This window comes from Coregonus clupeaformis, chromosome 16, assembly GCF_020615455.1.
Source record: "Coregonus clupeaformis isolate EN_2021a chromosome 16, ASM2061545v1, whole genome shotgun sequence".
In the NCBI taxonomy this organism is placed as follows: Eukaryota; Metazoa; Chordata; class Actinopteri; order Salmoniformes; family Salmonidae; genus Coregonus; species Coregonus clupeaformis.
The window spans coordinates 40618966-40640395 of NC_059207.1; the positions used below are offsets into that span (position 1 = coordinate 40618966).

The 21430-nt window shown below is 41.4% G+C and overlaps 1 protein-coding gene across 1 annotated transcript; it reads left to right on the forward strand.

The window, feature by feature from the left end:
* The first annotated feature begins 1538 nt into the window (after nt 1-1538).
* On the forward strand, nt 1539-19010 carry LOC121584735 (protein phosphatase PTC7 homolog). The gene is made up of 6 exons (XM_041900807.2): nt 1539-2117; nt 8376-8555; nt 11242-11440; nt 16692-16815; nt 16948-17077; nt 17324-19010. Exons 1-6 carry the CDS (start codon nt 1916-1918, stop codon nt 17380-17382), a joined length of 894 nt encoding a protein of 297 aa, XP_041756741.1. The 5' UTR covers nt 1539-1915; the 3' UTR covers nt 17383-19010.
* Nucleotides 19011-21430: the final 2420 nt, after the last annotated feature.

Here is a 21430-nt window from a genome sequence, read left to right on the forward strand (position 1 = left end):
TCCAGATCCTTGCGACATGGGGCCATGCATTATCATGCTGAAACATGAGGTGATGGCGGCGGATGAATGGCACGACAATGGGCCTCAGGATCTCATCACGGTATCTCTGTGCATTCAAATTGCCATCAATAAAATGCAATTGTGTCCATAGCTTATGCCTGCCCATACCATAACCCCACCATGGGGCACTCTGTTCACAACGTTGACATCAGCAAACCGCTCGCCCACATGACGCCATAAACAATGTCTGCCATCTGCCTGGTACAGTTGAAACTGGGATTCATCTGTGAAGAGCACACTTCTCCAGCATGCCAGTGGCCAACGAAGGTGAGCATTTTCCCACTGAAGTCAGTTACGACACCAAACTGCAGTCAGGTCAAGACCGTGGTGAGGACGACGAGCACGCAGATGAGCTTCCCTGAGAGGGTTTCTGACTGTTTGTGCAGAAGTTCTTTGGTTCTGCAAACCCACAGTTTCATCAGCTGTCCTGGTGGCTGGTCTTAGACAATCCTGCAAATGAAGAAGCCGGATGTGAAGGTCCTGGACTGGCAAGGTTACACGTGGTCTGCGGTTGTGAGGCTGGTTGGACGTACTGACAAATTCTCTAAAACGACATTGGAGGCGGCTTTTGGTAGCGAAATGAACATTAAATTCACTAGCAACATCTCTGGTGGACATTTCTGCAGTCAGTATGCTGATTGCACGCTCCCTCAAAACTTGAGACATCTGTGGCATTGTGTTGTGTCACAAAACTGCACATTTTATAGTGGCCTTTTATTGTCCCCAGCACAAAGTGCACCTGTGTAATGATCATGCTGTTTAATCAGCTTCTTGACATGCCACACCTGTCAGGTGGATGGATTATTTTGGCAAAGGAGAAATGCTCACTAACAGGGATGTAAACAAATTTGTGCCCAAAATTTAAGAGAAATAAACGTTTTGTGCCTATGGAAAATGTTGAATAAGATTAAGGGTGAGACACAGCCAGTTGAATAAGACATTAAAATGATAGGAAAGCATCCATTAGGAAAGTGTGATTATTGTCATGAAATAGAGACTGTGGAGCATGTATTGCTACAGTGTGGGCAGTATCAGAGGGAAATAGAGACGATGAGATTTAGTATGAGGGAGAAGGGGATACGGGAAATTAGTTTAAAGAGTATATTGAGCAGAACGTCATTAGATATAGTCTTAAATATTTTGTTATCTTTTTTAAGAGAAACAGGGTTGGCAGGTAGGATAAGGACTCCTGTAGCTCAGTTGGTAGAGCGTGGCGCTTGCAACGCCAGGGTTGTGGGTTCGATTCCCACGGGGGGCCAGTATGAAAAATGTATGCACTCACTAACTGTAAGTCGCTCTGTATAAGAGCGTCTGCTAAATGACTAAAATGTAAAATGTAGGATTTAGTTTCTCCCTGTCTCTGGCCCACATTCCAGTACGGTAGGTGGCGGTAATGTACCATAATGTTGGATGCAACACTGCCGATAAACCCCACTGAAGAAGAAGAAGAAGAAGAAGTAGAAGTAATGAGATGGACGTCAGCAGTCACAAGACAACCACGGAGTAGATCCATCTGGCTCAATCTCCCAGCAGCGCTGTTGCAGGTTTGTGTGTTATGTGGGCTGTTCTACAGGCGCGGTGGCTGTAACGAACTTGGAACATCTCTTGGGATCTGGATGTGTGATATTCGTCGAACTACGGCACTGTTGGCACTAAATTTGCAAGAACTCTTCAGACTAAAGAATACAAGTCTCGTGTGGGGGCGTTGCGCGCGGCTTTGTCTGTGCGTGGCTAATGTTATTGTCAGGCTATCTAGCTGACTAGTCCAAGCATCACAGTAGCAAGCTAGCAAGTCAAGATTGTGTGGTTACATCCGCGCTAGCTTGGCACTTTAGTGGGAGCTGGTGTGTAGGTGATGTTCTCCGTACTTTCGTACGGTAGACTTGTTGCCAGAGCTGTCATTGGCGGACTCTCTCAAACAGATAGCCGTGACTACAGCCTGGTAACTGCAAGCTGCGGTTTTGGGAAAGATTCTCGCAAGGGTATCTTGAAGAAAGGGATGTGCTACGGCGACGACGCTTGCTTTATTGCCCAACATAGATCTGCCGATGTTTTGGGTGAGTTGTAATCTGTCAGGTTGTTTAGCTTGCTAGCTAACGTTAGCTAACAGGACAGTGCACATTTGCTAGCTAGTTTGTAACCTTAGTGTTGCATATTGTCAAACAATAACAAACCAGGGACACTAAACATGTATTTTTGCTTGATAATGACAGATGCACAATTACTATGTACATTGAGTCAACTAGCTATTCGCTTAGTTTCAAGCCAATAAATTTTTTACTACTTACTGTGTTATCTGCCATCATTGCCAACCCATTAGTATCAGCCTTGTCCTGCTGCCCTTTGAGGTGTCCTAGACGTCAGAGCTGCCTGTAGTAGTTTGAGAGTTGTAATGATATTGAGCAGCCATAACCATTACACGTTAAGAAATAGATTAGACAGATTGAGAGTATTGGCAATTGTTTAGGACTTCAAATAAAATGTTATTCGATAGTTAGATACAGTGCATTTGGAAAGTATTCAGACCCCTTGACTTTACACATTTTGTTACGTTACAGGCTTATTCTAAAATGGATTTTGAAAAATAATAATCCTCAATCTACACACAATACCTTTGGCAGCGATTACAGCCTGGAGTCTTCTTGGGTATGACGCTACAAGCTTGGCACACCTGTATTTGGGGAGTTTCTCCCATTCTTCTCTGCAGATCCTCTCAAGCTCTGTCAGGTTGGATGGGGAGCGTTGCTGTACAGCTATTTTCAGGTCTTTCCAGAGATGTTAGATCGGGTTCAAGTCCGGGCTCTGGCTGGGCCACTCAAGGACATTCAGAGACTGGTCCTGAAGCCACTCCTGCATTCTCTAGGATGTGTGCTTAGGGTCGTTGTCCTGTTGGAAGGTGAACCTTCGCCACAGTCTGAGGTCCTGAGCACTCTGGAGCAGATTTTCATCAAGGATCTCTCTGTACTTTGCTCCGTTCATCTTTCCCTCGATCCTGACTAGTCTCCCAGTCCCTGCCGCTGAAAAACATCCCCACAGCATGATGCTGCCACCACCATGCTTCACTGTAGGGATAGTGCCAGGTTTCCTCCAGACGTGACGCTTGGAATTCAGGCCAAAGAGTTCAATCTTGGTTTCTTCAGACCAGAGAATCTTGTTTCTCATGGTCTGAGTCCTTTAGGTGCCTTTTGGTAAACTCCAAGTGGACCGTCATGTGCCTTTTTACTGAGGAGTGGCTTCCGTCTGGCCACTCTACCATAAAAGCCTGATTGGTGGAGTGCTGCAGAGATGGTTCTCCCATCTCTGCAGAGGAACTCTGGAGCTCTGTCAGAGTGACCATCGGGTTCTTGGTCACCTCCCTGACCAAGGCCCTTCTCCCCGATTGCTCAGTTTGGCAGGGCGGCCAGCTCTAGGAAGAGTCTTCTTCCATTTAAGAATGATGGAGGCCACTGTGTTCTTGGGGACCTTCAATGCTGCAAAATTGTTTTGGTACCCTTCCCCAGATCTGTGCCTCGACACAATCCTGTCTCAGAGCTCTACGGACAATTCCTTCGACCTCATGGCTTGGTTTTTGCTCTGACATGCACTGTCAACTGTGGGACCTTATATAGACAGGTGTGTGCCTTTTCCAAATCATGTCCAATCAATTAAATGTACCACAGGTGGACCCCAATCAACTTGTAGAAACATCAAGGATGATCAATGGAAACAGGATGCACCTGAGCTCAATTTCGAGTCTCATAGCAAAGGGTCTGAATATTTATGTAAATAAGGTATTTAAGCATTTATTTTTTATAAATGTGCGAAAAAATCTACAAACCTGTTTTCGCTTTGTAATTATGGGGTATGGTGTGTAGATTCATGAGGAATTTGTATTTATTTAATCCATTTTAGAATAAGACTTTAACGTAACAAAGTGGAAAAAGTCAAGGGGTCTGAATACTTTCCGAATGCACTATGTACACACACTGAGTGTACAAAACATTCGGAAAACCTGCTCTTTCCATGAGATTGACCAGATGAAAGCTATGATCCCTTATTGATATCACCTGTTCAATCCACTTCAATCAGTGTAGATGAAGGGGAGGCAACGGGTTAAATAATAATTTCTAAGCCTACTGCTAGAGACAATTGAGACATGGATTGTGTGTGTGCATTGAGGGTGAATTTGCAAGACAAAATATTTAAGTGCCTTTGTTAGTAGGTGCCAGGTGCACCGGTTTGAGTTTGTCAAGAATTGCAACGTTGCTGGGTTTTTCACGCTCAAGTTTCCCGTGTGTATCAAGAATGGTCCACCACCCAAAGGACATCCAGCAAACTTGGCACAACTGTGGGAAGCATTTGGGTCAACATGGGCCAGCATCCCTGTGGAATGCTTTCGACACCATGTAGAGTCCATTCCCCGATGAATTGAGGCTGTTCTGAGGGCAAAAGGGGGTGCAACTCATTATTAGGAAGGTGTTCTTAATGTTTTGTACACTCAGTGTATAACTAGGAATAGAGTGACTAGGCAACATGATGGATAATAAACAGTAGCAGCAACAAATGTGATGAGTAAAATAAAAATAAAAAGGGTCAATGCAGATAGTCTGGGTATCTATTAGGTTAACTACTTAACTAACTATTTAGCAGTCTTATGGCTTGGGGGTAGAAGCTGTTCAGGGTCCTGTTGGTTCCAGACTTTGTGCATTGGTAGCGCTTGCCTTGCGGTAGCAGAGAGAACAGTATGACAGTAATATTCTACTGTATCTTAGTCCATGCCGCTCTGTCATTGCTTGTCCATATGTATATATTCTTAAATTCCATTCCTTACTTAGATTTGTGTGTATTGGGTATATGTTGTGAAATTGTTAGATATTACTTGTTAGATATTACTGCACTGTCGGAGCTAGAAGCACAAGCATTTCGCTACACCCGCAATAACATCTGCTAAACACAACGTGACAAATAACATTTGATTTGATTTGACTTGGGTGGCTGGAGTCTTAGAAAATGTTTAGGGCCTTCCACTGACACTGCCTGGCATAGAGGTCCTGGATGGCAGGGAGCTCGGCCCCAGTGATTTACTGGGCTGTACGCACTACCCTTGCGGTCGGATGCCAAGTGGTTGCCATACCAAGCGGTGATGCAGCCAGTCAAGATGTTCTCAATGGTGCAGCTGTATAACCTTTTGAGAATCTGAGGGCCCATGCCAAATATTTTCAGCCTCCTTAGGGGGAAGAGGTGTTGTCGTGCCCTCTTCACGACTGTGTTGGTGTGTGTGGACCATGATAGATCCTTAGTGATGTGGACACCGACGAACCTAAAGCTTTCAAACCACTCCTCTACAGCCCGTCGATGTGAATGGGGGTGTGCTTTCTTCTTTATCTCTTGCTTGTTTATTATTTTTTTACTATGTAGTCTACAACCAGTCCATCTCAGACAGACTTGATTTTTCATTCACACATTACCCCAGGCCACAATATATAGGGTGTACCTAACTGGTCCTGGACCTCAGGAGGACACTATGTGACAAAATCTTCAGATATACAGGTAAGTGCCAAAATAAAGGAAACATTTGAGTAAATTAGAGCTTCCACACAGGTGTGGTCCTGAGTTAATTAAGCAATTAACATCCCATCATGCTTAAGGCGTCCGCATGCTTCCCAGCCGAAACAGTTTGATTGCATAGATTATGATGACATTTTATGACATTTTTGTACTTCTGTGAGGGTTTTTTCGGCTGTTCGGCCACATAACATTTTTTCTGGCGGCAAGCCGAAGTTCGGAGCCAAAGTCTACGCCGCTTTGTCAGTGATTGGTCAACAGTAGGGATTCTTCAATAAAGTCTTTGTCATTCAACGAGTGACGACTCGTTTTCATGCAAATTTTTTCATTGAAAAATACTGCACCAAACAGATGTAACCAATTAGATGTAAAATTGCGCGACTAAGATCTCTTTGGCAAAAACGTCAACATTTAATGACAGATTTCTTGAGTTATCTTAGATTAATTCAGACTTTTGAGGAAGTGTATACTGGCTATGGCATCTCAAAATGAACAAACAGTACTATTGCTGCTTTTTTTCTCGATTTTGAAGCAAAGGTCTTTTAAGGGAGTATGCAAGCACACTCGTTTGGTTCAGCTAGCAGAGTTCGACTAGGCGCCAGCCGAACTGAAGCATGCTGACGCCTTTTAGGGCAGTGTGTATATTAAAACCATTTGGCCATTATTTTCAATGCAGGAACACCCCCTCCCTCGAGCATCCCATTGGTTCCTGCGTGAATGCCCCCCCTCGGGCATTCCATCTTCATGCTTGTGTGACACTTTTGATATTCTGGATTTCCCATGATTTACTATGCGATTTTAAATGTGGGTCAAAAGGGAAATCGTCGAGGATGAAGGACACTAACGGTGTCCTAGCTAGCTAGCTACCGGTGTCGCCCCCACCACTACTACTTCTTCTCCTTCTGTGGGGTTGGCATCCAACATTATGGTGCATTACCACCACCAACTACTGTACTTGAGAGCTACCGCCTGTGTACCGGAGTCATATCTTAAAAATGGACCAATAGAAGTATAAAGAGGGGTTCCTGCAAATGCAGGAATGCCCAAATGCAGGAACGGCCAATTTGTTGGCCGCAATTACACCCGTCTCATTATTTTGATTACCATGGTTTGAAGAAGAGATCTGTGACTTTGAAAGAGGGGTCTCAAAGGAGTGTAGCGGGTTTAAAGGGTGAGTGTGTCTGTCACCAGATCTCAACCCAATTGAACAATTTCTGGAGTGGCACCTGAGATGGCGTTTTCCACCACCATCAATAAAACATTTGTGGAAGAATAGTGACCCATCCATGGTTGCGGTCAATTCCATTTAAATTCCAGTCAATTCAAAATGTCAACCCAATTCCAAAATGTCCTAATTGAAAGCATTGAGGAGAATTTGAATTTCAGTGTACTTCCTGAATTGACCACAACCCTGGTCGAATCCGTCCAATAGAGTTCCAGACACTTTAAGAATCTATGCCAAGGTGCATTGAAGCTGTTCTGGCGGCTCGTGGTGGCCCAACACCCTATTAAGACACTTTATGTTGGTGTTTCCTTTATTTTGGCAGTTACCTGTAAATGTAGTGTGGAACAGACATTATCCTCTGCCTTGCAAAATACTCAGCACTAAATAACAGCACAACCATAGAATTCGATGCACAAGGACTACTTTTAACAATTTCCACAAATGTTTACAAAAACACGTTTACAGGAAGAACTGTGCAGATGCAAAGTTTGGTATCAGAATAAAACAGGGAGATTTTACCGTAATTCTGTTACCAAATTTTTCATCTACACAGTCTTTCCAGTAAATGTTTTTATTTTAATTTGATTTACTTTGTCAATTGTTCAAAGTAGTCATTGCGCATAGAGTTGTATGGGTTGTTAAACTTTGGTTTTAGTTTGGCATACATTTTAAAGTGAAAAAAGTCTCCTTTGCCCCGGCCCTTACCAAAGCCAGAAGATCCCCATTGACTTGATAGAAAATCCCTGTCCACTTGAGGCTACATGTTGTTTTCGCAGTGTGGTTTGGGAGGAAACTGTGAGGCACGCCATGTCGGCTTGTTGTCACATCCGTTAGCCTCAGGTTGGCAGGGAGAGAGTGAGAGAGGACCCTCCTTGTATGGTCACAGCAAGAGCCGATTCTAGTGTCTGGGAAGCAGCTGGATAGAATTGCCTTTCTAGGAAAAACATGGACTGCCAGACCAACTTCTCCCACTTTAGGCAGAGGGAAATTTCAAATACCAGAGAAAACAAATGTTTCATGTTTTTATGAAGTGTGATAATGTGACCTCAAAGTAGTGAAGGGGCTTGTTGATAATGTGACTTGACAACTGCAGATAATGACTAACTTCCAGTTTCACATAGCTATCAGTAAAAGTTGTTTATGTACCAGACTGGCCAAATGATCAATGGAGATTATTCCAGGAAATAGACATGTTTGTCAAATTGACCATTCATAATAAGCAGATCAAAGAAATATTAAATTATCTGAAGTGTCCCTTGTCTCATTCTGAGCACTGTCATGCTCTACACTTGGTGCCTTGTTTTGTGTTTTGGTGTAAGTGCCTCTTGTTTCTCCCGTCACAGCTGCATGACAACATCTAGTACTTGTTTCCGACCAATATGACCTCTTCCTTTTGTAGAAAACGTCTCAGCCAAGAAAATCTGTATTCTTCTGTCTTCTTCTGGGAATGTCTTAGTCAGGAGTGTTAAGAATAATCATAATCCAATCCTGATTCTTTCCTATACTCTTATCCTCTTTTTAACCTAATTGTTTGTGGTTTCCTTAGGTGTTGCAGATGGAGTGGGGGGTTGGAGAGACTACGGGGTTGACCCATCACAGTTTTCAGGGACCCTGATGAAGACGTGTGAGCGGCTGGTAAAAGAGGGACGCTTTGTTCCAAGCAACCCAGTGGGCGTCCTCACAAGCAGCTACTATGAGCTCCTACAGAACAAAGTGCCTCTGCTAGGTGAGTAAAGCCAGCCCTTGAGGATCACTGTTTTGAGTGCAGAGGCCTGTCCGCCATAGATGGAGCCCCATCTCTGCAAAAGCCCACCATTCGATACCATGGAATCTGTTACACAGACTAGAGACTGTATGGAGGCTAGGAGGAGAAATAGAGGTTTCCTCTTGTCTGCCTCTTGAAGATGTCAGACAGCTTTGGTTCCTGCTGGCGGGGATTAAGGAGTGATGTTGGTGGCTGAGCTGCCCTCCTGAGACCAGCATTCCTCCAGGACTCAATCAGGCTCATCTCTCCGATGGAACACTGACAATTATTCAAATCTAAAAGATAAAATTCAACCAGAGAGCACGGGAAAACGCCGCACTTGACCATTGCACTTGAATCATTCCCACGGTGAATGGCTAGGCCCGCTACACTATGAAACCACACACTATTGCAGAGACGTTGATATTACCGGCTGCAATTGATATGGTGAAAACAATGTGTGGGGAGGCAGAGGCACAGAAACTCACATCAATACCTTTGTCAGATAACACTGTTAAACAAATAATTTATACTATTGCTAGCGATCAAGAGGAAATCTGACTGAACGACTCAAACTCCCCAGCTTATGCTCTCCAAATGGACGTTGGCTGTGAGGGCGGAGATGCCCATGCATTGACTTTTGTTCACTATACATGTCGGGGGATGCTATTCACAAGGACATTGTTCTGTCTCACGATTCCTGAGCATGAAACCACACAGGCGATGTTCAGTGTGCTGCGTGGCTATATTGCCGAAAAACAGATTCCATGGTATCGAATGGTGGGCTTTTGCAGAGATGGGGCTCCATCTATGGCGGGCAGGCCTCTGCACTCAAGTTATGAATGATACACTGAGAGCAACTGGCGGCAAAAGAACTGAGCACAGAACTGAGATATACTGCAGCAGGTAACTTTGATTGTAAACTATACTGAACAAAAATATAAACGCAACATGCAACCATTTCAAAGATTTGACTGTTACAGTTCATATAAGGAAATCAGACAATTAAAATAAATAAATTATGCTCTAATCTATGGATTTCACATGACTGGGAATACAGATATGTTGGTCACAGATATCTTAAAAAAAAAAAAGTAGGGGCGTGGATCAGAACCAGTCAGTATCTAATGTGACGACCATTTGCCTCATGCAGCGCGACACATCTCCTTTGCATAGAGTTGATCAGGCTGTTGATTGTGGCCTGTGGAATGTTGTCACTCTCCTTTTCAATGGCTGTGAGTTGCTGGATATTGGCGGGAACATGCTGTGTACACGTCGATCCAGAGCATCCCAAACGTGCTCAATGGGTGACATGTAGCTCAATTGGTAGAGCATGGCGTTTGCAACGCCAGGGTTGTGGGTTCGAGAGAGAGAGACACTATCTCCGACTGGGGGAAATAAATAGTTTTGAACGGTCATCCAACTCGGGCTTCTAACTCGGTCTCTTCCCAGAGCGCCAACTTTCCGACCTGAAGATCACTGACGTCATGATTTGACCTTGTATTTTTCAGAGGTCCCAGTTGTCTTGAAAGCACCATCAGTGCTCTCGTCTTAAAACCAAACATCGATCCAGGTTGGATGTGAGAGCAGAGATGAGGTGCGCACTGTCGACCACGCCCCATGACTTTGAGAAGCTTCAACGTGACATGCATCAAGCACACCCATCTCATTAGTGGTGTTGAGATAAGATACATTATGTCAGACTAATTTGCAATTGACTGTCATAGCCCCACAGTATGTGATGGTGAATTGAGAAGACAATCAGAAATACTGTTAGAATGTTTTTCAATTGACTGCCATAGCCCCAAATAAAAAAGTAAATATTGGCTGTTAAGTACATCATTTTCTTCACATGGTTGGGATCATGATAATTTTCAGATATCAAAAAAGTGTTGTACGCCCAAAAGGTTTTGGAACCCCTGCAGTAGAGGGAACAGTCTTGGGATGGGCTGTTGTTTTCAGTCTGTGTGGTTAGGCTAAGTGGCATGGGGTGCTACTATTTAGATAAGGTATTAGCATCATGAGTCAGAGAGCTGCTGCATGCCTCTTACTATTTTTTGTTATTGCTATGTAAAGACTAGTAGTAGCCTATTCCTACTGCCTGCAACTCAGCTCCAGAATCTCTTGTCTTGATCACGGTGCTTTGCTAGAATGAAGCATGCAGAAACATGTGGGAGAAAGAAAACTGAGTAAGGAGTCGAGAACGGTCTGTCTCGGCAGTCTGTACTTTTTCATCCCATCTCGCATGTTGAAGAGAAAAACAAGTCAGTATTGTATTTTTCCATTGCGGTTATGAGGCCAGCAGTAATTGTATTACTATTGGAAAAACACAAGAACGGGAGTGAGTGAGTCATAGAACGTGAGGGGGTTGTATGGAGCTCCCATAGCACATTCTGGTGGTCCAGACTAGATGATTCATCAGCAGGGTGTGGCTGCACGCAGAGCCATGTTTTCGCCGGTTCAGTGAACTTTTATGTTTCCTTCAATTTTATCCTTCCAAAACGTTTATCTTCCTGAAATGTATTGACATGCCTGGAACCAAGTGAAAACACTACTCATAAATCATCCTAACAACCAATTGATCTATTCAACTTCATTAGTTACAGATAGAATCAGGATGTAGGGCGTGCCACCAATATTTATCCTCTTGTGTTGTGTTTCCCTCCAGGCAGCAGCACGGCCTGTATCGTGGTGCTGGACCGGCAGAGTCACAGGCTACACACAGCCAACCTGGGAGACTCTGGCTTCCTGGTGGTGCGGGGAGGAGAGGTAGTGCACCGCTCTGACGAACAACAGCATTACTTCAACACCCCCTTCCAGCTCTCCATCGCCCCGCCTGAGGCAGAGGGGGCTGTCCTTAGTGACAGGTCAGTTCTGTGTATTCTGCAGAAGCCATATTTTTGTATTGTAAAGAAGCTGTGTAGCCATTTGTTGGTTTGGTTTTGAAACACAAAGCCCCTCTGCCTCAGTCACAGCATTGGTTCTGCCTTGTCGTGTATATATGGGCTGGAAATTAACAACTTTCCATGAGCTAGAGGCAGCAGCATTTTTTCCCCTTGATAGTATCATATGCAGGGTCATAAGCATTGTGATTCCTCTTTAGTAGGTGGGCAGACAAGATGTTCATTGTTTTATTTAGAGCTAAATCCGTGATTCCGTAATCATGATTACTAAATACTGTAGATGGAAAGACTGCTGGGTTACAAATGGTTTGTATAACAACCATGACTGGCGGGGAGTCTGGGACAGAGAGAATTAAGGCCGCCTTCCAAGAACTTAACTTGACACTGAACTTGGCTCTGATCTATATGTGTATCACCGTCTCACATCACCATGACAGCAGTTCCTTAGAACTTCCCATGACGACCAAGGTGTTCTTTCCAAACTCGGGACATGTGACTTCCTTGAATTATTTTCCATCATACCTATGCCATTTGGTCTTTTATTTTTATTTTTATTTTTTATTTTTTCTTCTGGGGGGAATGGATCAGCTTAATATTGCAGATATATTGTATCTTCTATCAATGTAATTGTCTGCATCACTTCCAATCCCCCATGTTTTTTATATATATATTCCCCTTTATTACTTTTCAACCCCACCATCCTTTCCCTACTTGGAGTAAATTAGTGAACAACAATGCCCAGGCCTCTACTTCCGGTCTATACTTACTATCTACACCTTATGGACAGAGTTAATTTTACAATAATTCTATTATATATATATATATATATATATATATATATATATATATATATTTTATGTTTTGCTCCTGAACTTCTTCTACTCTCAACCTCTCCGATCATTTTCATGATGTCCATCCGGTTTGCTTCTATATGCCATATCTTTCTAACTGTGCTCTTTCCCAAAAGCTCCCAACATACAACCTATATACTTATTATGGACACAGTATGCTTACATTATTAGCTATCTTTGTTATTATTTGTTGTTATTTGTTATTAGTCCCATCCTTCAACTCTATTCAATACCTCCCATCTATCTCTTAACACCATCCATATAGGATTTCTATTTGCCATATATATTTCAACCGTACTGTGATGTTTTACAAAAGTTCTGAACCTTTCTATTCTCATTACTTCTACAGATTGTGAATTAAAAATAAACATTTTTGCTAAAAGTATTATTATATTATTGATTGATTGACTATGACTTTTCAGATCACCCAGTAATGCTATCTGCAAGGTTAGTTCCAGGTAAATATTGCAATCCTTTAGCCATTCCTGGACCTGTGTCCAAAAACAAGCTACAAATGGACAGAACCAAAACAAATGATCTAATGATTGTCTCTTCACAGCAAAATCTTCAGAGCTGGGAAGATTGTATCCCCCATATAAATAACATTCTATTGGTAGCAAGAATTTTATATAATAATTTAAATTGAAAGATTCTAATTTTTGAATCCGGTGTCGTTTTGCGTGTCAGTTCATAAACACTATGCCATGGGATCGGTACGTCAAAGATCTCTTCCCAACTATTTTGCAATCTATATGGGACGGCTGTCAATCCTTTGGTCCTTATGTGAAACTGATATACTTTTTTATTTATCACAGTTTTCCTTAACCAATTATGTTCTTTAATGCAAGGCCGACAGACAAGTTCCTTACTTTCTCCCCCTTCCACTTTCCTCTTCCACTTTTGCGGTAAGGCTGCAATTATTTGGTTGTAATTTTGGGTAGAGCAGACATTTCCATATGTTTTTGTTAGCTGCATGTGCGACAACTCCACCAGTCCTACCGATGATATCATTTACGAAGATTATACCTTTTTTAAACATTCTGTCAAAAAATAAAGGTTTTTTTGTCAATTAGTATATTTGAATTTAACCACAATATTTGTTGCATTATTTGTTCTGTCGTTTCTGGAGGATTACATTGAAATTGCAACCAACTTTCTATGGCTTGTTTTAGAAATAGTGACATTTGGGAGATTATTTCCATTTCAAATAACTGAAAGTGAGAGGTTGTAATCTGAATAAAGGGAAAAAGGCCTTTCTTGAACATTGGGTGAGACAATCTTACTAATTTGCTTGAGAACCAGTTCGGATTTAAGTATAACTTTTGGATGACTGAAGATTTTAGTGATAGGTCTAATGCTTTAATATTTAATAATTTCTGTCCTCCGAATTCATATTCATTATATAAATATGCTCTTTTAATTTTGTCTGGCTTGCCGTTCCAAATAAAATTGAATATTTTTTTCTCATATAATTAAAAACTGTTTGCTAGGCGTAGGCAAGACCATAAGCAAATAGGTGAACTGGGATAATACTAAAGAGTTAATCAGGGTGATTTTTCCACAAATTGACAGGTATTTTCCTTTCCATGGTAGTAAGATCTTATCTATTTTTGCTAACTTTCTATTAAAATGTATTGAAGTGAGATCATTTATTTCCTTTGGGATATGTATTCCGAGTATATCCACATCACCATCAGACCATTTTATTGGTAAACTACATGGTAATGTAAAAATTGTATTTTTTAGTGATCCAATACGTAATAAAGTACATTTGTCATAATTTGGTTTTAATCCAGAGAGGTTAGAAAATGTATCTAGATCCTCTGAGGCTGTGGAGGGATTCTAGTTGTGGATCTAAAAGAAAACATGAATCATCTGCGTACAATGACACCTTTGTTTTTAAGCCCTGTATTTCTAATCCTCTGATATTATTATTGGATCTGATTTTAATAGCTAACATCTCGATGGCCACAATAAATAGATATGCCGATAGTGGACAACCTTGTTTCACTCCTCTTGACAGTTTAAAACGTTCTGAGAAATAGCCATTATTTACTATTTTACACCTAGGGTTACTATACATGATTTTGACCCATTTTATAAGAGATTCTCCAAAATTGAAATGCTCCAGGCATTTATATATAAACCCCAGTCGAACTTTATCAAATGCCTTTTTCGAAGTCTGCTATGAATAGCAGGCCTGGTTTCCCATATTTTCCATAGTGTTCTATTGTTTCCAATACTTGCCTTATATTATCTCCAATGTATCTTCCATGTAAAAAAAACCTGTCTGATTAGAATGAATAATATCCGACAATACCTTTTTAATTCTATGCGCTATACATTTTGCTAGGATTTTTGCATCACAACACTGAAGTGTAAGGGGCCTCCAATTTTGTAAATGGACTGGATCTTTATATTTTCCACTTGTATCCTGTTTCAGTAATAATGAGATCAGACCTTCTTCTTGAGTGTCAGATAATCTACCATTTACATAGGACTGGTTAAAACATGCTAATAACGGTCCTCTTAGTATATCAAAAAAGGTTTGGTATACCTCGACTGGTATGCCATCCAACCCTGGAGTTTTCCCGGACTTAAAGTCTTTAATTGCATCCAGAAGTTCCTCCTCTGTAATTTCACCTTCACATGAGTCTTTCTGTGTGGCTGTTAATTTGACATTATCAATAGAAAAAAAATCTCTACAATTAGCTTCAGTTAGAGGAGATGGAGGCGACTGAAAAGAAAACATATGCTTAAAGTACTTTGTTTCTTCCTTCAAAATATCATTTGGTGAATTATGGGTGAATTGTAACCAGTTTCATTAAGTTCTTTTTGGTAGCATTCCTATGTTGAAGATTAAAAAAGAATTTTGTGCATTTTTCCCCATATTCCATCCAGTTTGCTTTATTTTTATAATATATTACACTTGATCTTTCTTGAATAAGTTTCTCCATTTCTTTTTGTTTTTCCTCAAATTTATTCTGAGCCTCTGTTACAGTTTTTATTGCCATCTATCTGTTCTGTTAGACTTTCTATTTCCTTTCTTAGTATAAACTCTTTTGACCTAAATTGCTTTTGTTTTCGAGATGAGTACTGAATTGCATGGCCTCTAAAGGCACATTTAAAGGTGTCCCATACAATAAGGGGATTCGCTGTACCTGTGTTATGTTGGAAAAAGTCAGTTATAAATTCCTTTGTTCTAATTATAAATAAATGATCATCCAATAGGCTTTGATTACATTTCCAATATCCTCGCCCACGTGGAAATTCAGTAAGAGTAATATATATGCCTATTATATGATGGTCCGACCACATACTGTCCCCTATCAACACTTTTTAAACTTTTGGTGCCAACGAGAATGAGATAAGAAAGAAGTCAAGACGACTAGCTTGATTCAGTCTCCGCCATGTATATCTCACTAGATCAGTATATTTAAGCCTCCATATATCTACTAGTTCTAATGTATCCATGACATTCACAATTTCCTTAAGAGCATGTGGGTGATTGTTTGTGGTGTGATTTCCTTTTCGGTCCATTGAGCTATTTAAAACAGTATTATAATCCCCCACCATAATAATATTGTCTTGAGTTGCTTGCAGGCTTGATAATTTATTATATATATTGTCAAAGAATTGTGGATCATCCTTATTTGGTCCGTAAAGGTTAATGAGCCATATCTGTTTATGGTCCAATAACATATTTAAAATAATCCATCTACCTTGCGTATCTATTTGGACAATTTGCACATTCGGATCGAAATTACTATTAATTAATATCATCACCCCTTTTGAATTTCTTTGCCCATGGGAGAAGTATATTCCCCCCATTCTTTTTTCCACGCTACTTCATCTCGAATTGTTGAATGAGTTTCCTGTATACAATAGATATTATATTCCTTCTCTTTGAGCCATGTAAATATTTGGTCTTTGTTAGCAGCAGCATTTCACAGCTGAAAAAATAGTGATGGTTGTAATCTAAAATGGCATTGCGTTTCAATACTTTATTCCAGTGTTTGACACGGTGATCTATAGCCATGTCTACCCTGAGGTGTGTGTGTGTGTGTGTGTGTTTTGAGTCTCATAGTCAGACAGGAGACTGAGCAGCAGTGTGTCAGTGATCTAGGGAAGGGCTAGAGGCACTTATTAAACTGGGCTCAGACAGGACACATTTCCTTCCTGGAGGGGGGTATGAGGGAGGGGCTATTGGCTGCAGTTTGGTTAAGCACTTTTTTCTCTCTAATAGGCACTGTATAATCAAGACGGGTAACTAATGCGCCACAAGACTGTTATTTCCCTACATTGTGTTGATATGCTCTTTTAAGACTTACACATTGACTCTGTGTCTCTCTGTGCCCCCTCAGTCCTGATGCTGCAGACAGCTCCTCCTTTAACGTCCTGTTGGGGGACATCATTCTCACAGCCACAGACGGCCTCTTCGACAACATGCCCGACTACATGATCCTACAGGAGCTGAAAAAACTCAAGGTACACCATCACATAAATCTTTGCAGTACCTGTGTGCAACAAACATGTTTACAGTCAGCAGACTATTGAAGTGGAGGAACGAGACATTCCAAAAATGCTAACACACTAGCCTCAATATTTTGTTTTTTGCAGAACACCAACTATGAGAGTATCCAGCAGACAGCCAGGAGCATTGCAGAGCAGGCCCATGTTCTGGCATACGACCACAACTACATGTCGCCTTTTGCACAGTTTGCCTGTGACAATGGACTGAATGTAAGAGGTAATGATTATCACTTCTTCATGTGCGTGGACATTGGAGACAAAGCCAAGGTAGTCCTCATTTCAGTCCATTTGCTCCTTGCTTCCCTGCTTCAGGGAGAATGTCACCCAGAGAGGAATAAGAAGTGACTGATCCCTTCTTGGTTGATAGTGTTCCTTCCTTTAGGGATAATGAAAATGACAGATTGTTCCCAAACTCAGTCCATTTATTCATCCTCCTGACTGCATCTCTTTCTCGTCCCCACAGGAGGAAAGCCAGATGACATCACTGTGTTGCTGTCAATAGTGACAGAGTACACAGACTAGAGACTGTATGGAGGCTAGGAGGAGGAATAGAGGTTTCCTCTTGTCTGCCTCTTGAAGATGTCAGACAGCTTTGGTTCCTGCTGGCGGGGATTAAGGAGTGATGTTGGTGGCTGAGCTGTCCTCCTGAGACCAGCATTCCTCCAGGACTCAATCAGGCTCATCTCTCCGATGGAACACTTGACAATACATGCACTGACTTCACCATCACAACTGAGTGTTAATCTTTAATAGCCTGAAGACATGGATGAATAAAGCAGAGGGTTGTTCTGACACCTCTCTGCTAGGCTACCTGCTGCAAAGTATCTATCTTGGAAAATGTCCAGTTGTCATTGACCTAATCCCTGTTCAGTGGGATAAAGGACGTAGTCGTGTTGAAGATGAAACTCTGGCTCTCACATGATAGGGATAAGTCTGTTATTTTGGCCTTTAAAACAAAGCCCAGAAGGTAGAGATTAAGAAATGAGGTCAAGAGTAGCCAGTCAAAAGGTGATTGAGTCAGGAATTAAAATCTGTGGATCATGCCAGTGAGTGTTAATCACAGGAACTGAGCTGATTCAAGACAGTAAGTAACCTCAGCATACTATACTTTAAGAGAGCGGCTCTCCAGTTAGGCTGGTCTGTGACTCACTGACACCTGTCCCGGTCAGAAGAATAAGGCAACCTCACAGAGAGTTATCCACAATAGAGAACTTTAGTTCCAGAGGACATATGAGATGGATGTGGTTCTGTACAGAGAAGAGATGGGAATGAATATACTGTACATAATAAACACAGCAGGAGAATAAAGGAGTAATAGCACGAGCAATAATATTGACTGTATAAGGAGATGGTGACATAAGCAAAGGACTGTATAACACATAGCATCAACTACTATTAACAACTAGTAATAGTAACAACCAACAGTAAATCCTCAAGTTTCAATAACATCACTCACTCTTGTCCACTTGGAGAGAGACTGAGGAGGCTCTGACCTGAGCAGGCAGAAGGACTGTCAGGTGTCCTACCCTCTAGCAACCTATTGGTGGCCTGGTAGCAGAGGTCACTGGGTTTGGGGAGACAGTTTATGAACCCCTAGTCTCTCTGGCACCATCAGGGATGGGTGGAGTGAGCTGCATAAAGTTATAAAACTCACAGGCAGGAGAATCCGTAAGATATACCATCAAGTCTGAATAATAAGGCCATGAAAAATGTCACTTTCAGTGACTCAGATTAAACCAAATCTAATTAATACAAAAAAAGGTAAATTGAAGGGTGACATTTTTATGCAGGCATAAGGGCATGCGTCAATGTGATGTGAATGGATGTTGTTGAAATGTTTTGGTAGATTTTTGGGCAAGGGACTGTATGTGATATTTTAAGTTGTTTGACTGATCTAATGGGTTGTATGGAAACCAGGTGCAGTTGCTGCATACTTTGCCATATCAGTTTCTGACCTGTTTCACTGGATGTGTTACTTTGTCCCAGACCTGCTGTTTTCAACTATTTTTCTCTCTCTCTCAACCTCTGAATGCTCGGCTATGAAAAGCCAACTGATATTTACTCCCGAGGTGTTATACTGTTGCACCCTCTATAACCACTGTGGTTATCTGACTGCTGGTCATCTATGAACGTTTAAACGTTGTTAAGAAGGATCTGGCCTTAATGGCCATGTACTGTTATAATCTCCACCCGGCACAGCCAGAAGAGGACTGGCCACCCCTCGGAGCCTGGTTCCTCTAGGTTTCTTCCTAGGTTCCTGCCTTTTAGGAGTCTTTCCTAGCCACTGTGCTTCTACATCTGCATTGCTTGCTCTTTGGGGTTTTAGGCTGGGAATCTGTACTTTGTGACAACTGCTCTTGTAAAATGGGCTTTATAAAATACATTTGATTGATTGAATACAATTTGGGTTGTACATAGACCAAGTTAATTGTTTCTAAAGGATGGGACATTTCAACTTTATGTTTCTGTTAAACCCGTCCTCACTCCTGCTGTGATACAAAGGGTGTGAGTGTGACTGCAAGTGATGTGGAAGGTTATTATGTGTGATAGAGTAACCTCTAGCCTGTCTGTTTATATTGTATTCATGCGGAATGGATGGGTTTTATCTAGGCTACACAGCTTTCTTCAATATCCACTGGGATGCAATGGTAACGACCATTTACACAGAAGGGTAAAGAAAGCATATCTGAAAGCTCACAGTGGATGTTGGTCAGGTGACCAAGCATATGTTTTTTTATAACTTGTTTGGTGGGAATCTGGACTGCACACAGCTTCAATTTAGCTTTAGGAATAATTGTTCACAATCAGCATTTCCTTGTCTCTCCTCATCAGTTGTCCCTGCTGTAAAGCTACAATAGCACATTTCATTAAGTCATAATAATCAGGTCACTTTTGTTTATTTAATCTTTAATTGCAGGTTTCATTTTCTTTCATGGCTGATAACTTCATTTCATTTTTGTTGCTTTTTGTTGCTGCTGTCAAATGCACTGTGCATTTACATTACTTGTGTACAGCAACATTTTAAGAGTAACATTTACTATGCACATGTTGATTTATACATTGTGGAGCTGATGCCTTGTATCAGATGCTATTGATATTGGCAAAATGATGTATCCTATTGTTTCCTAAACCCCCCCCACTATGTCAGCTACTGAACACAGAGCAGAAACTGACAAGTAGCCATATGATTCACGCTTACTTTTCTCATCATGCCCTGCTGTCTTAATAATTAATTTGCGCCATCTGATTGGAGACCTCTCATTCCCTTTCAATGTGTTCAATGCCTTTCACCATGGGACATGTCAAAATGTGAATGATTAAGCAATTATTTTATTTTTTTAAGGGTTGAAAAAGCACGACATGATCTTAGAATCCTTAATATTCTGTGTATCATCTGTAGTACCCTTGGTGTTCTTTTTATTGATGTAATGGTGCTCCCTCACTGCAGGCTACTGTCCTGCTTCAAGGGCTCTCCCCTAACTAGGAAAATAATAGATATGCCGGTACCGCTATCCGGTGTTTTATCATTAAATCATTAAAAAAAGAACCAAAAGCACAATACCCTGCATACCTTTCTTACTGCGCTGGTAGTTGAAAGGCAGCTGCACTGGATGACCCAAATGTTTTTGTAAGCATTATGGCACTAGAGGTTGCCAATAACCTCACCAGCCTTAAAGTACAAGCAATCTTCCCTGTCAGATGGCACTATATCAAAGCTAGCTTCCCCATGATGTCCATGTCCGGCTCTCCACTGGCCTAGTGACCTGACAATTTTGTTCTGTTGGCCAATTCTAGACTTCAGTTCAAAAAGCTAAGTTTGTTACAATGAGAGATGCATGTATCTATATTTTGTGTGTACAGTTCAACAATGCAGAGACAGGTTCTGTTAAACATGTTTTCAAAGCTGTAAAATATTTAAATAAAGAGTATAGTATTTATTACCCTTGTGTTCTTTTCCTTAAACCAGACCCTTGTCACAGGTTTTTCCTGTGTCAATATTGTTTGTTCACTGGTCTCTGAAAGGTATTTATTTACTTGCACAGTAGGCTGAACATATCCTGAGGTAATGAAAACATGTAGGTCAAAAGCACAAAAGCATCTAGAACCAGAACAGGCTACAATTTGAATACCAGCTAGGTAGGTGTGTTTCTGATAGAGAATCTCTGCATAGTTTCTCTCTTCAGATGGAACCCTACTCCTCCCTTACAGGCAGCAATTCCCTGCTGTGACTCGTCAATGCCTCTGTCTAAGCACCACAGTGGACTACACTCAGAGTATGAGCCTGTTTCCCTCACAGTTGTCTGCTCTTATGCAAATGAGGAAACTGCCCTGAAGCTACAGTTGAAGTCGGAAGTTTACATACACTTATGTTGGAGTCATGAAAACTCGTTTTTCAACCACTCCACAAATTTCTTGTTAACAAACTATAGTTTTGGCAAGTCGGTTAGGACATCTATTTTGTGCATGACACAAGTAATTTTTCCAACAATTGTTTACAGACAGATTATCTCACTTATAATTCACTGTATCACAATCCCAGTGGGTCAGAAGTTTACATACTGTGCCTTTA

Bases quoted from the DNA above. Each gene is read 5' to 3' on its own strand.
- LOC121584735 (XM_041900807.2), top strand. From the start codon at position 1,916: ATGTTCTCCGTACTTTCGTACGGTAGACTTGTTGCCAGAGCTGTCATT. The intron at 11,441-16,691 runs GTCAGTTCTGTG...GTGCCCCCTCAG, and splicing joins GGGGCTGTCCTTAGTGACAG to TCCTGATGCTGCAGACAGCT. The intron at 17,078-17,323 runs GTAATGATTATC...TCGTCCCCACAG, and splicing joins CAATGGACTGAATGTAAGAG to GAGGAAAGCCAGATGACATC.